Genomic DNA, 12,368 nt, shown 5'->3' on the forward strand with positions numbered 1-12,368 from the left:
ATAAGCTCATCTGCTGCATTGGTCGGAGAGAAATAAAACCACTGATCGATTGGAATCTTCCATCCAGTGCAATCGATTTTGGCCAAAAATCATGCGATCAGCAATCATTTGCAGCACCCATAGCGTGTCATATCAGTTAAAAATATCAATAAGTGTAATGGTTGTTCATGTATCCTGTGACCATGTCTTACATTTGCTTGCTGTGTACACTACAACTGAATGATTTTGGTTGAGAGAAGCAAGCATGAGAAAGCTCTTACAATTGCAGATATTGACAGATAGGCTGTAGAGACAGAAGGAGAGGTGGGGAGAGGGCAACAGATGGCAGAGCGAGAGAAAGCAATATCCTCTGAATAACAGATTGACGTGGCGTGTTAGTAAAACTATTGTAAGTATTGTGTGATGATAATAAGCCTGACATCAAATTAGTGTTTGTTTCAGCCAATCAGGAGGACCCTCACATGGAGACCATCACCAGTACTGTCCTTTTTGGGTTCCAATCCACTTAAAGGTTCGTTCTCCACTTTTACAGCAGAGCTATTGTAAAAAAAAAAACAAAAAATATATCTGTTAATATAAATCGTGGAAATGATGTCTGCGGATCCCTTGTGCCAGGCCCTGCTCCTCTTCAAGCATGAGAGTGGAAGTGCTGTATCCGCGTCAGTGCTCTCCCCAGAAATGTTTTCCAGCCGGGTGGCATCAAAAAGTACTCGGGTGGTGCGCAATGGAGGAATGCAGGGCCAGCGCGACTTTACTTACAGCATTTGAAGAGGCGAGCAAATGACAGCCGGGTGCTCATCAAAATTAGCCGGGTGCAGCACCCGACTAAAAGAGCCTGGGGAGAACACTGCGCGTAAATACAGCCACGCCTGCACTGTAGCACGAGTGGCTTTGGCTAATGGCCAAGGCGTGGCTGTGATCGCGCAAGCTCAGTACACTTACGCTAGGGCTTGAAGAGGATCGCGGCCCTGATAAGATTTCCAACAAGCACTTGTTGGGAAACTTCGGTGGGTCCGCGAGCGGCAACGGGGGGCTGGGATGCCTCTGCAGGATCCAGAGCCTTCCCTCTTAGGTAAGTATTTCCTTTATGACCCGAGCTTTAAAGCGCAACTGTCGGGCATAAAATCAAAAATCAATTCTTTATTTCTATCTGGTAAACAAGTAATAAGGATGTTAATCAGGCAATCCAAAAGTTAAAATCTCCATTACTTTTCTTGTTTATAAATGATCATTCCCCAGTTTACCTGACTCTTATTTGGTACGTTGCCGCAAAAAGGAAGTTGCAGGGCATGCTGGGTTGTCCTTTTTTGCTTCTGTACATTAGTTAAGTCTGAGGGGAAATAAAGAAGCAAAAAAAGACAACCCAGCATTCCCTGCAACTTCCTTTGTGTGGCAACGTACCAAATAAGAGTCGGGTAAACTGGGGAATGATCATTTATAAACAAGACAAGTAATAGAGATTTTAACTTTTGGATTGCCTGGTTAGCATCCGCATTACTTGTTTACCAGATAAAAATAAAGAATTGATTTTTGATTTTATGCCCGACAGTTACACTTTAACACTAATATTTGCAGTGCTGTCAGAATCCAGAATGGAAATGTCTGGGGAAGCTTTATGAATTATTTCATTGCAGTTTCTAACACTTCAGTTACTGGATAGTTTGACTCTTAAAGAGACTCCGTAACAAAAATTGCATCCTGTTTTTTATCATCCTACAAGTTCCAAAAGCTATTCTAATGTGTTCTGGCTTACTGCAGCACGTTCTACTATCACCATCTCTGTAATAAATCAACTTATCTCTCTCTTGTCAGACTTGTCAGCCTGTGTCTGGAAGGCTGCCAAGTTCTTCAGTGTTGTGGTTCTGCTATGAACTCCCCCTTCCAGGCCCCTCTATGCACACTGCTGTGTGTTATTTAGATTAGTGCAGCTTCTCTCTGCTCTATTATCTTTTACAAGCTGGATAAATCCTCCTCTGAGCAGGCTGGGCTTTCACATACTGAGGAATTACATACAGGCAGAGCTGTCTGCACTCTGCAGGAAGAAACAGCCTGACACTTCAGTGGAAGATAGCTGCAGGGGGAAAGAAACACACAAATGATCTCTTGAGATTCAAAAGGAAGGCTGTATACAGCCTGCTTGTGTATGAATGTATTTTCTATGTGTGGACATACTGTACATAAACCTACTTCCTGTTTTGGTGGCCATTTTGTTTGTTTATAAACAAACTTTTTAAAACTGTTTTTAACCACTTTTAATGCGGCGAAGAGCGGCGAAATTGTGACAGAGGGTAATAGGAGATGTCCCCTAACGCACTGGTATGTTTACTTTTGTGCGATTTTAACAATACAGATTCTCTTTAAAGGGAACCTTAACTGAGAGGGATATGGATGATTCCTTTTAAACAATACCAGTTGCCTGGCAGTCCTGCTGATCTCTTTGACTGCAGTAGTGGCTGAATCACACACCTGAAACAAGCATGCAGCTTATCCAGTCTGATTTCAGTCAGAGCACCTGATCTGCATGCTTGTTGAGGGGCTGTGGCTAAAAGTATTAGGGACACAAGATCAGCATAAGAGTCAGGTAACTGGTAGTATTTTAAAAGGAAAAATCCACATCCTTCTCAGTTTAGGTTCCCTTTAAGCTGTAAAGCAAATGTCCAGCAAGAGGTATCTGCCTGTAAGAGGAAAGTGCTGGAGGCTGAATGGCCCCCTTGTTCTGCTGTCACTATGCAGTTCCAGCAGAGAGATCACGGCACTAGGCCTTCCAAGCTCTGCCCCACCCCTCCCTCTCTGCCGCCTCACCAACACCCCTGCTTATACCACTGATGAATATTGACCAGGTAGCTGGAGGGATACAGCCACACAACATGCAGCACACCAGTGACACCTCAGGACAGAGCAGTCAGCTGAACATCTCCAGTCCTGCTGATTGCTTGTGAGAAGACAGGGGAGATACCTGTATGGACAAATGATCACTAATGATTGTTCCAGCCATCAAATGCTTGTCTGTGGCAGGAAAATGTAGCTGGGTGGAGCGAAGCAGGGAAATACAGTACACACAGGGAAGTACAGTACACACAGGGAAATACAGTACACACAGGGAAGGAAACATGCACACTACACACATTGCACTGTAGGCTTAGTTTTCTCAGACATAGGAAAAACGTACCCCTGGCACTGCTGCAGCACGTGTAGGTGGTGGGGCAAGCTAGGACTGCAGTAAATATTAAAGGGACTCCGAGCACCTCTCATGGGTATGCCTTTCAGACTGCGACCAGTACAGCAAAATACTTAAAGATGCATACCTTTCTGTAGCTTGTGAACTCCTTTCATTTGATGACTGAATCGCTGTTCTTCACCAAAAAGTTTTCATTCGATTTCAGTTTAAAAATTGCGGCTGCCATCTTGGCTATGTTATAACTTCCGAGTCACCCCTGTCTTCTCTGTTAGAGAAGTGCATCACTGAATGAAGCAGGATGAGGAAGTGACACGCATGTTCATTGCAAGAGGCTCCTCCAGAGGGGTCATAGCACGACTTTGTTGGAAATCTGGCTTAAAGGCGTACACATGAGAGGTGCTCAGGGTCCCTTTAATGAGGATAAGTGGCGAAATGCACACGCTGGCAGCTCTCCTGTTGTGTGTCAGCAGCAGAGAGTGTGAGAAAGTGTCTGCTGTATCAGTGTACAGCGCTTCTGCCCCCTAGAGGATGGGCCGTTCTGATAGGAGGGGAGTGAGGAGGAGAGCTGATGACAGCTGGGCGGTGAGCCCGCCTGACAGGGCTTGGGGAGAACACTGCTTTGCCTTCAGCCTGGTGCTGAACCTGTAATTCTGTAACTAGTTGTGTTAAAGAGTACCTTAGATCAATTAAACATATCTGTAAATAGTAATAATCATTTGTAACTTTTAATAATTGTGTAAAAAACATTAACCTATGCTTCATTCGCACTATTTGATTACGGTCATCATTTGAATGGCACTGACAGTGCCGCCATCTTGTGCATGGGTTGTAGGAGTCTACAGGTAGCGTGAAGTATGACATGAAAAAAACCCCTCCCTATAATAGCCGCAAGATCTGATTGGTGCGCCTGGGCTGGAGGAGGAGGGGAGGTAATGTCACGTTTTCCACAGCCTCCTGGGAGCTTGGCGGGAAAACTGCCTCCGCATGTTTTACAATGGGGTGTGGCTGGGTACATATTAAAGATTTCAAAAGTGTATGTAAGAACAACCATCTTTAATTTTCACTTCAGGTACTCTTTAATGAGCGGTTATCATAGTTCTTTGTGACTGCTGGTAATTACCACTTACCTTCTCTATTCACAGACAAGTCAAAAGAGGGCGGCTCACAGGGCAGCAGCAGTAGCAGCAACAACAACAACAAGAATGGCAAGAAGAAAGCTGCAGCCTGGTGGCAGCGGATACAGAAGGTGCCCCGTTTCTTGATATAGCTTTGGAGTAGCACACAGGGTTGTGTTATCAGTTATGCTGCAGAAGCTGTGATCAGAGTGTGATAACCTTGTCCATAGTACCTGAGGCAATGCCAATAACACACCCAGACACCCTTCTGTAAATCAGCGTAAGAAAAATGCAGTCTACGCTGAAAATAATACAATACAATAACATTTCTATAGCGCTTTTCTCCAATCAAAGCGCTTAGGCTCTCTCAGATTCAGTAATTGGTAGTAGGATGAAGTATTCACACAACAAAAGTTATAATTCTGCAAATGCCAAACTGAACAGGTGGGTTTTCAGTCTGAATTTAAACACGTCCAGGGATATGCTCAATAAAAGTTAAGTCTTGCACCGCCTACAGCTGATACAGAATACTGCTGTCAGACTGCTAACCAACCAACCCCGTCACTGCCACATAACGCCAGTCCTGCACTTCCTTCACTGGCTACCTATAGAATGGTTCCAAAACGTAGGGGCAGCATGACAGAAGGCTCTGGGACCAAAAGTTTCCAAGTGGACTCTGGGTATGACTAGATTATTAGAACCTGTGGATCTGAGAATGTGGGGATTGCTACGCAGCTGTAACATTTCTTTCATGTATCCAGAGCCCAGATTATTCAGCGATTTAAATGTCAGTAGGCCGATCTTGAATAGGACCCTTCATTCTATAGGTAGCCAGTGAAGGGAGTGCAGGACTGGCGTTATGTGGCAGTGACGGGGTTGGTTGGTTAGCAGTCTGACAGCAGTATTCTGTATCAGCTGTAGGCGGTGCAAGACTTAACTTTTATTGAGCATATTTATATATAATCACTAACTTCCTTTGAGCTTCGTCAGGTTGTGCTGAATCTGAGAACCTCACATGCAGTTATGACAAAACATTTTCTGGAACAAACAAGTTTCCCACCTAGCATCTGGTCCCTACTCTAACTGCATCAGTCAGCCCACACTTGTGCGCATGCATGGGTTCCCTGTGTATAAAGTTTAAGAACCACAATTGCCTTCAGCTTGAAATTCTGGTTCTACAACATAAAATTTTTGCTTGCTGATTGGTAGATTTGAGACTAGTTCTCTGGAGGGAAATGTGACAGGGTGAACTGGGCAAGTACAATAGATACTGCAGTCTTATTGACTACTTATTTCTGTGAGTGATTAATTCTGTTATAAGCATGTGTTTTGAGTACAAGGTGTTAATAATTGTGCTTGGCTGAAAGCTGTGCATGCCAAATCTACCTTGTTTTTTTTTTTATTCTTTGCACAGTCTTACAAATACAATGTTACAGACATTGGTTTGGTAGTGTTATATGAAGGAACAGATCACTTTCCATACAACTCTAGTGGGTGACAAGATGGCTGGATGGTATAATGATGGGGAGGAGACATTCTCTAATTGGGGGAGGAGACCTCCTCTGATGGGGGAGGAGACAGCCCCTGAATGCAGCCTATAACAACGCTTTCCATCAGATACTCCCAGTCCTCCTTACCTATGCTTTTCTCTCCTAGGGTGACATCCCATGGGAAGATAAGGATTTCCGCAGTCTCGCCATTCTGGCGGCTGGTATCGCCTCAGGATTTGCTTTATATTACCTGCAGAAATCCCAGACGGAGATCAGCTGGAAGCAGTTTGTGCAGCAGTACCTGGAGAGGGGGTTGGTAAGTTAGACTTGGCTAGCCTATAGCTGTACCTGGAGAGGTGGTGATAGGCGACATCTGACTGGCCAGTACTGGTACCTTGGGGAGGCCGGTATTTGACTCCTGATCGGTTTGGGGATGTATCTGTTTAGGGGATGGTAAGGGCTCACTCACACTAGTCAGTGAGTTAAAATGCATAAATAAAAAAGTGTGAATGGGTTTGTGAGTTGTTGTGCATTTCCATAAGTTTTGACTCCCAATCAGTAGAAATGCACTGCACAGCAACTCACTGTTGTAGGGTGAATTATAAAATGAAAGTCTATGGACTTTCATGTTACCAAGTAAAACGCACACTATGCGCAGTGAATCACAACCCACTACAACTCACATAGGACTTGATTCAGAGGAGCTGTCAGCCATACTATCTAAAAAAAACAAACACCTATATATCATGTTTTTCGGACTATAAGACGCTCCGGGCTATAAGACGTACCCAGGCTTAGAGGGCAAAAACCAGGAAAAAAAAAAAAAAACTAAACCTAGGTGCATCCATGGTGCAGGAGTGTCTTATAGACCTTTCCCTCCAGGATGACTCAACGTTACTCCGTCCAGCTACACTAACCTCTGCCTCCCCACCAACCATACTACATTATACTTCACTAAACCCTTATGCCCCCCACAGCTACACTACACTACACAAACCCCTGCTCCCCCCCCAGCTACACTAGCTAGCCACTACAATTACATTTCAGAGCTCACCAGCCTGGGTAGCAGCTTCTTCAAAAAGTAGACAGGTCCAGTGTGAGTGTCCAGGCTGTAAATGAAACTAGTGACGTCCGCGTTGGGGAGGTAGCAAAAAGCAGCGAGATCCCAGGTGCTTGAGCGGCATAGCAGCAGCCGCTGTGATGAATTGCAGTGCTCGTCCTGGCTGGGACCCTTTCGCTTCCTTAGCCCCGTATTAGCGCGATCCTCGGTGTTTCCTTACGGCAAAGCAGAAGCCGCTGTAATGTCCGTGGATGCTGCGCCTCTATGATCCTCCTGTCTGCTCAATGCCGGCAGAGATGTTCGTCTTCAGCCGCTATAACGGCAAAGTCCTCAGAGGCTTCCATACAGCATTGTCTACTGGCGCCCTCTCATCACCCACTTTTTTTTTCTCCCTACTTTTGGGGGAGAAAAAGTGCGTCTTATAGTCCGAAAAATACAGTAAGTAGATGAATACTTGCTCTACTTATACAATATATGTATTGCACTGTCCACGTTTTGATTTTATTTACTTTTCTACAGTAAAAATAGAGAAAATCCTTCTTAGCATTTCCCATCTTAACTGTGGCTATTTTGAAGCCAATCCTGATGTCATTTCCTCCCTTACTCTCCTCTTCCTGATTTGCCCGCCCTTTATTATAGAAAGTGCGTTGTCTCAGCATGAGAAATATTGGCCAATCAGAGAGGAACAGGTGTGTGGGAGGGGAAAACAGGCTGCATTAGTTAAGGCTGAGGGGGAAGTATAGAAGCAAAAAAGGACAACCTAGCATGGCCTGGAACGTCCTTTTTGTGTACCAAATTTTGTGTGTACCAAATAAGAGTCAGTTAAACCGGGGAATGATCATATATCAACAAGTAAAGTAATAGTGATTTTAACTTTTGGATTGCCTTATTAGCATCCTTATTACTTGTTTGCCAGATAAAAATAAAGAATTGATTTTATGCTCAACAGTTACACTTTGAGCTGCGCTGCTAAAGCAGTGTAGCTTAATGTGAAGGAGCGGCTGCTATGCAAGCCTGCTGTGTGAGGAGCATGCCTTCCTTAGTTACGCACGTTACTTACTTAGCAATGCGCACAACTTTATATGTGGGCGGTCCTTTGAAGTATCGTAACCACGATACTCCACTAGTGGCTGCTACTGTGTCAACTACATGTTAATTGACATAGTAGCAGCCGCTAGTGAAGTATCCCAGTCGCAATACTTTAAAGGACCGCCTGCATGTAAACTTACGCGTTTTGCTATGTAAGGTGTGCATAGCGAGCGCTCCTACACATAAAACTGTGCTGCTTTAGCAGCGCAGCTTTATGAATCAAGCCCCTAGTGTGAATGAGTCCTAAGTGACACCTTGCTGGCCTATAGTTGTACTTGGAGAGGTTATTTTGAAAGTTTTTCCTGACTGGCTCATGCACCAGGACAGGGGCTGGTAAATGGCCCTGGAGAGGAGTCTGGTAAGTGATTAGTGTTTGGTAAATGGTCACACCTCTCTGGTTCCTGTGATAAAGCAAATAACTGTAATCTGAATATGAACAGAAACTTTATATTGTCCCAAGTTTAAGGTCTAGGACCCACTGATCACAAAGTGTTGACGTTTTCCAAAATTGCGGAAATTCATAATCTTACCGCAATTCCCAGCGTGATCATGATTATGCCCTGCATCCCTTCAGTGCGATCACCCCAAAAATGCTGCAGCCTCATCACCGAGCGCAAGTGTGAAAATGGAACCACTCTCATAGGGTTCCACTGCTGTAGGGCTTTACCGATCGGCAAGGCTACTAAAGCGCTGCTAATGGGTTTATTTTTTATTTATTTAAGTATTTATATAGCGACGACATTTTGCAGCGCTGTACAGAGTATATATTGTCTTGTCACTAACTGTTCCTCAGAGGGGCTCACAGTCTAGTCCCTACCATAGTCATGTGTATGTATGTATCATGTAGTGTGTGCATCATAGCCTAGGGAAAATTTAGGGGGAAGCCAATTAACTTATCTGTGTGTTTTTGGGATGTGGGAGGAAACTGGAGTACCCGGGGGAAACCCACGCAGCCACGGTGAGAAAGTACAAACTCCTTGCAGGTGTTGACCTGGCTGGGATTCGAACCGGGACCCAGCGCTGCAAGGCGAGAGTGCTAACCACTACGCCACCGTGCTGCTGCCTTGGGTTCCAGGTCTTGGGGCGCTAGGAAATGTCTTTCTTCTCCGTCTGTTAGATTTGTGTATGCATTCATTGAGGAAGGTTTTATCAGAGAAGTTCTCATAGATAATGTGATCTCGTTCTTGTCTTTCCCTCTGTCTGCCGCGTTTGCTGCAGGTGAGCCGTCTGGAGATTGTCAATAAGGAGTATGTGAGAGTGATTCCTACCAATGGCGAGGTGAGTACTGAGGGTCTACATGTGGGCGTCGGCATGCTGAACAAAGTGATTCCATACAATGCTTGTGCTGGGGCTCTGAGTGATGTCCTTCCAGCTGTTACTACATCAGCTGTCACTTACCCCGTGTCACTTACTGTCACTTGCAGAATCCTGTATGGTTTAACCTCGGCAGTGTGGACACCTTTGAACGGAACCTGGAGGCTGCACAGCTAGAAATGGGATTGGAGTCAGCAGAACACGTCACGGTCGTCTACCGCAGTCAGATGAATTGGTGAGTCTGCAGATATCACTGTGTAAACTCCACACTAAACTATTATTGATCTTCCCTCAGTATGTGACTGTGGAGGGAGAAGCTTCTAATATGCAAATTCATCGAAACCATTAGCGATTGTCCCCATGTGCCACCATGTGACAGAAGTAAAGAAAAGAGCTCATAGAAACTCTTCTAGTAAACAGTATAATAAACCGGTTCCTTATTAGCATAAACAGCACCCCAGAAACCAAAGTATTCTATCCACAGTCTGTGCGCAAAGTCACAGAACTCAGCAGAAAAAAAGTTTATTTTATATTATTATTACCTAGTTGCTCCTGCTCTATTAGGAAGTTGGCGGGCGAAAGCTTTCTGCCTGGCATTGTCACACTGCCCCCCAGCCTCCTCTCTGGTAGTGATATGTCGCCACGACATTGGCTGCCACTTTGCTTCTAAACGGACCAAACTGCACAGCTTTCACTGGCCTGAACACAGTCAGTCACTGTGACTAGTCACTACCAGGGAGGAAGCTGAGGAGCAGTGGGAGGCTGCTGGACAGAGAGCTTCCTCTTGCCTGGCAGTATGAACAGGGTCAACCAGGTAATAATATAAAAAGAACTTTCAGATGTTGAGGAAGGAGATTGGTGTGGACTATGTGCAGATACTCCAAACAGCTCCATATGTGACAAGCAAAAGTCCTAATAATTGTAGTCGCCAGTGACCCTGGGAGAGACTAAAAATAGCCAGTGAGCGAAAGCCTCTGGCTGCCAGTATTTTATTCCATTCTCTTCCTGGGTCAGTTGAAATTTCTTTATTGGTAGAAATGTTTGGTCGTTGCTGTAAGAGCAATGAAGAGGGGCCCAGGAGGAATAAAACTTTGTTAAAAGCAGAATAAAAGGCAAAGGTAAGTGAAACACAACACTTGACGTATGGCCAGATCGATATCTCTCTGATGGAATCTGATCAGAGAGGGATCTGTTGCCTGCACACACACTGCACATACAGTAGTTTCCCAATGGATTTCAACCAGTTTCCTCCCTCATGCCTGCGTTCAGTGTAAAGTCCTAACTCTCCGCCAACGCGACTCCTGACCTCCGTTGTTCAGCACCATCGCGAGCAGCTGTACCATGTGACTTTGCGCATAGTGACATCACAACATGCGTCAGATTCCCGTCGCACAAGCGCTTGTGGTGACTCCAAACGGAGGGTTCCAGGAGTCTCACTGGCACAGGGCGGGGCACTTACACACTTGTGGGGACGCTGGTCAGGAGTCCGTCAATCGTCACGATATGGAATGACGTTACCATCGTGCACCCGATCAGGGTCTTATGACTGAGATTTTGCCATCATTCCCAATCGATCCTTTCATTTCGACAGATTTCAGCCTGAAATCGATTGAAAGATCGATAGGACGACCCCGTTGTGACAATTCAATAAAATTATCGACTTGGAAGGTGGATGGGGCTGCAATATGGAATAATGTATTTGCACCTGTAGCACTGCAGAGGGGGATGATGGTGAAGGCACCTTTGTGTAAGCAGATTGTTGTTCCCCACATTATTGTACATTACTTTCGTGTGTCTTTTCTTTATTGGACTCTTGCAGGCGGTCTATTTTAATGAACTTCATTCCAACGATTGTGATTGTGGCCTTCCTGTTGTACATGCGGCGCAGAGGCCCAATGGGCGCAGCGACTGGGGGGAGGAACAGCATCTTTGATATCGGTGGGACCACAGCCAAGATGCTGAAAGGGCAGATTGATGTCAAGTTTAAGGACGTGGCTGGATGCGAAGAGGCAAAACTGGAGATAATGGAGTTTGTGAATTTTCTCAAAAATCCCAAACAGTACCATGATCTGGGAGCAAAGATTCCTCGGGTAAGGCCCACAGCGTGGCAGTATGGCGGGCCAAGGTGCAATGGTGATTTGCAGTGTGCCATAACTGATAACCAGCTACATCCCACAATTCCCTAGTCTTAAAGGAAATATCCAGGGACTATGGGGCCAAAATAAAAAATCCAAATCCACTTACCTGGGGCTTCCTCCAGCCCGTGGCAGGCAGGAGGTGCCCTCGATGCCGCTCCGCAGGCTCCCGGTGGCCGACCCGATCTGGCCCGGCCAGCTTCCTGATCGGGCCTCTTCTGCGCTTCAATGACGTCTCTTCTGCGCTTTACGCGGGCGCGCTGAAGTCATCCGGGCTGTACTGTGCAGGCGCAGAACTACTGTGCCTGCGCGGTACAGCCTGGAGGACATCCGATGACGTCAGCGCGCCCGCGTGGAGTGCAGAAGAAACCGTTATTGAAGCGCAGAAGAGCCTGACCTGGCAGCCGGCCTGCCACCGGAGAAGACCGGGAGCCTGCGGAGCGGCGGCGAGGGCACTTCCTGCCTGTCACGGGCTGGAGGAAACCCCAGGTTAGTGGATTTGGATTTTTTATTTTGCCTGAACCTTCCCTTTAACCACTTGTGTACCGCAGTGTTAAACCCCCCTAGTGACCAGGCCATTTTTAACTAAATGGGCCACTGCGGCTTTAAGGCCTCGCTGCAGGGCCGCACAACTCAGCAGACAAGTGATTCACCCCCCTTTTCCCCCCACCGACAGAGCTCTCTATTGGTGGGGTCTATTATTTTTTACTTTCTTTAATTTGATCTTGCAATCCCCCTCCCTCCCCCCGCCAGCCTATGACAACGGATCACAATTTTGCCTCCCATGGGGACAGAGGTGTCACACAGCTGTCCCCAGTACAGTGCTGCCTGTACAGTGATAAAAGACGGCGGTGTCTAACAGTCTCCGAGCGGCCGATGGGAGACCAAAGGCTAGCAGAGCTCCGTCATCCAAGTAGAGATGCACGCACATAGGCAATACCCATAATAAGCCATTCACGCTAATCGGCGTGGAGTGGTCCTGGGGCT

At 46.0% G+C, this 12,368-nt stretch overlaps 1 protein-coding gene across 2 annotated transcripts in view; it reads left to right on the plus strand.

Annotated features, from left to right (window-relative positions):
• LOC137539267 (mitochondrial inner membrane m-AAA protease component AFG3L1-like) overlaps positions 1-12,368 on the plus strand; it is a 44,286-nt gene that overhangs the window by 1,294 nt on the left and 30,624 nt on the right. Inside the window, exons 2-7 of one of the 2 annotated variants that reach the window (XM_068261823.1) lie at positions 430-511; positions 4,321-4,424; positions 5,950-6,099; positions 9,151-9,210; positions 9,357-9,481; positions 11,066-11,336. In XM_068261823.1, coding sequence (XP_068117924.1) covers positions 430-511; positions 4,321-4,424; positions 5,950-6,099; positions 9,151-9,210; positions 9,357-9,481; positions 11,066-11,336 — 792 coding nt within the window. The remainder of the gene's footprint in view (positions 1-429; positions 512-4,320; positions 4,425-5,949; positions 6,100-9,150; positions 9,211-9,356; positions 9,482-11,065; positions 11,337-12,368) is intronic. The other variant, XM_068261824.1, reaches the window with a different exon arrangement.

This window comes from Hyperolius riggenbachi, chromosome 11 (genome assembly GCF_040937935.1).
Source record: "Hyperolius riggenbachi isolate aHypRig1 chromosome 11, aHypRig1.pri, whole genome shotgun sequence".
Taxonomy (NCBI): Eukaryota; Metazoa; Chordata; class Amphibia; order Anura; family Hyperoliidae; genus Hyperolius; species Hyperolius riggenbachi.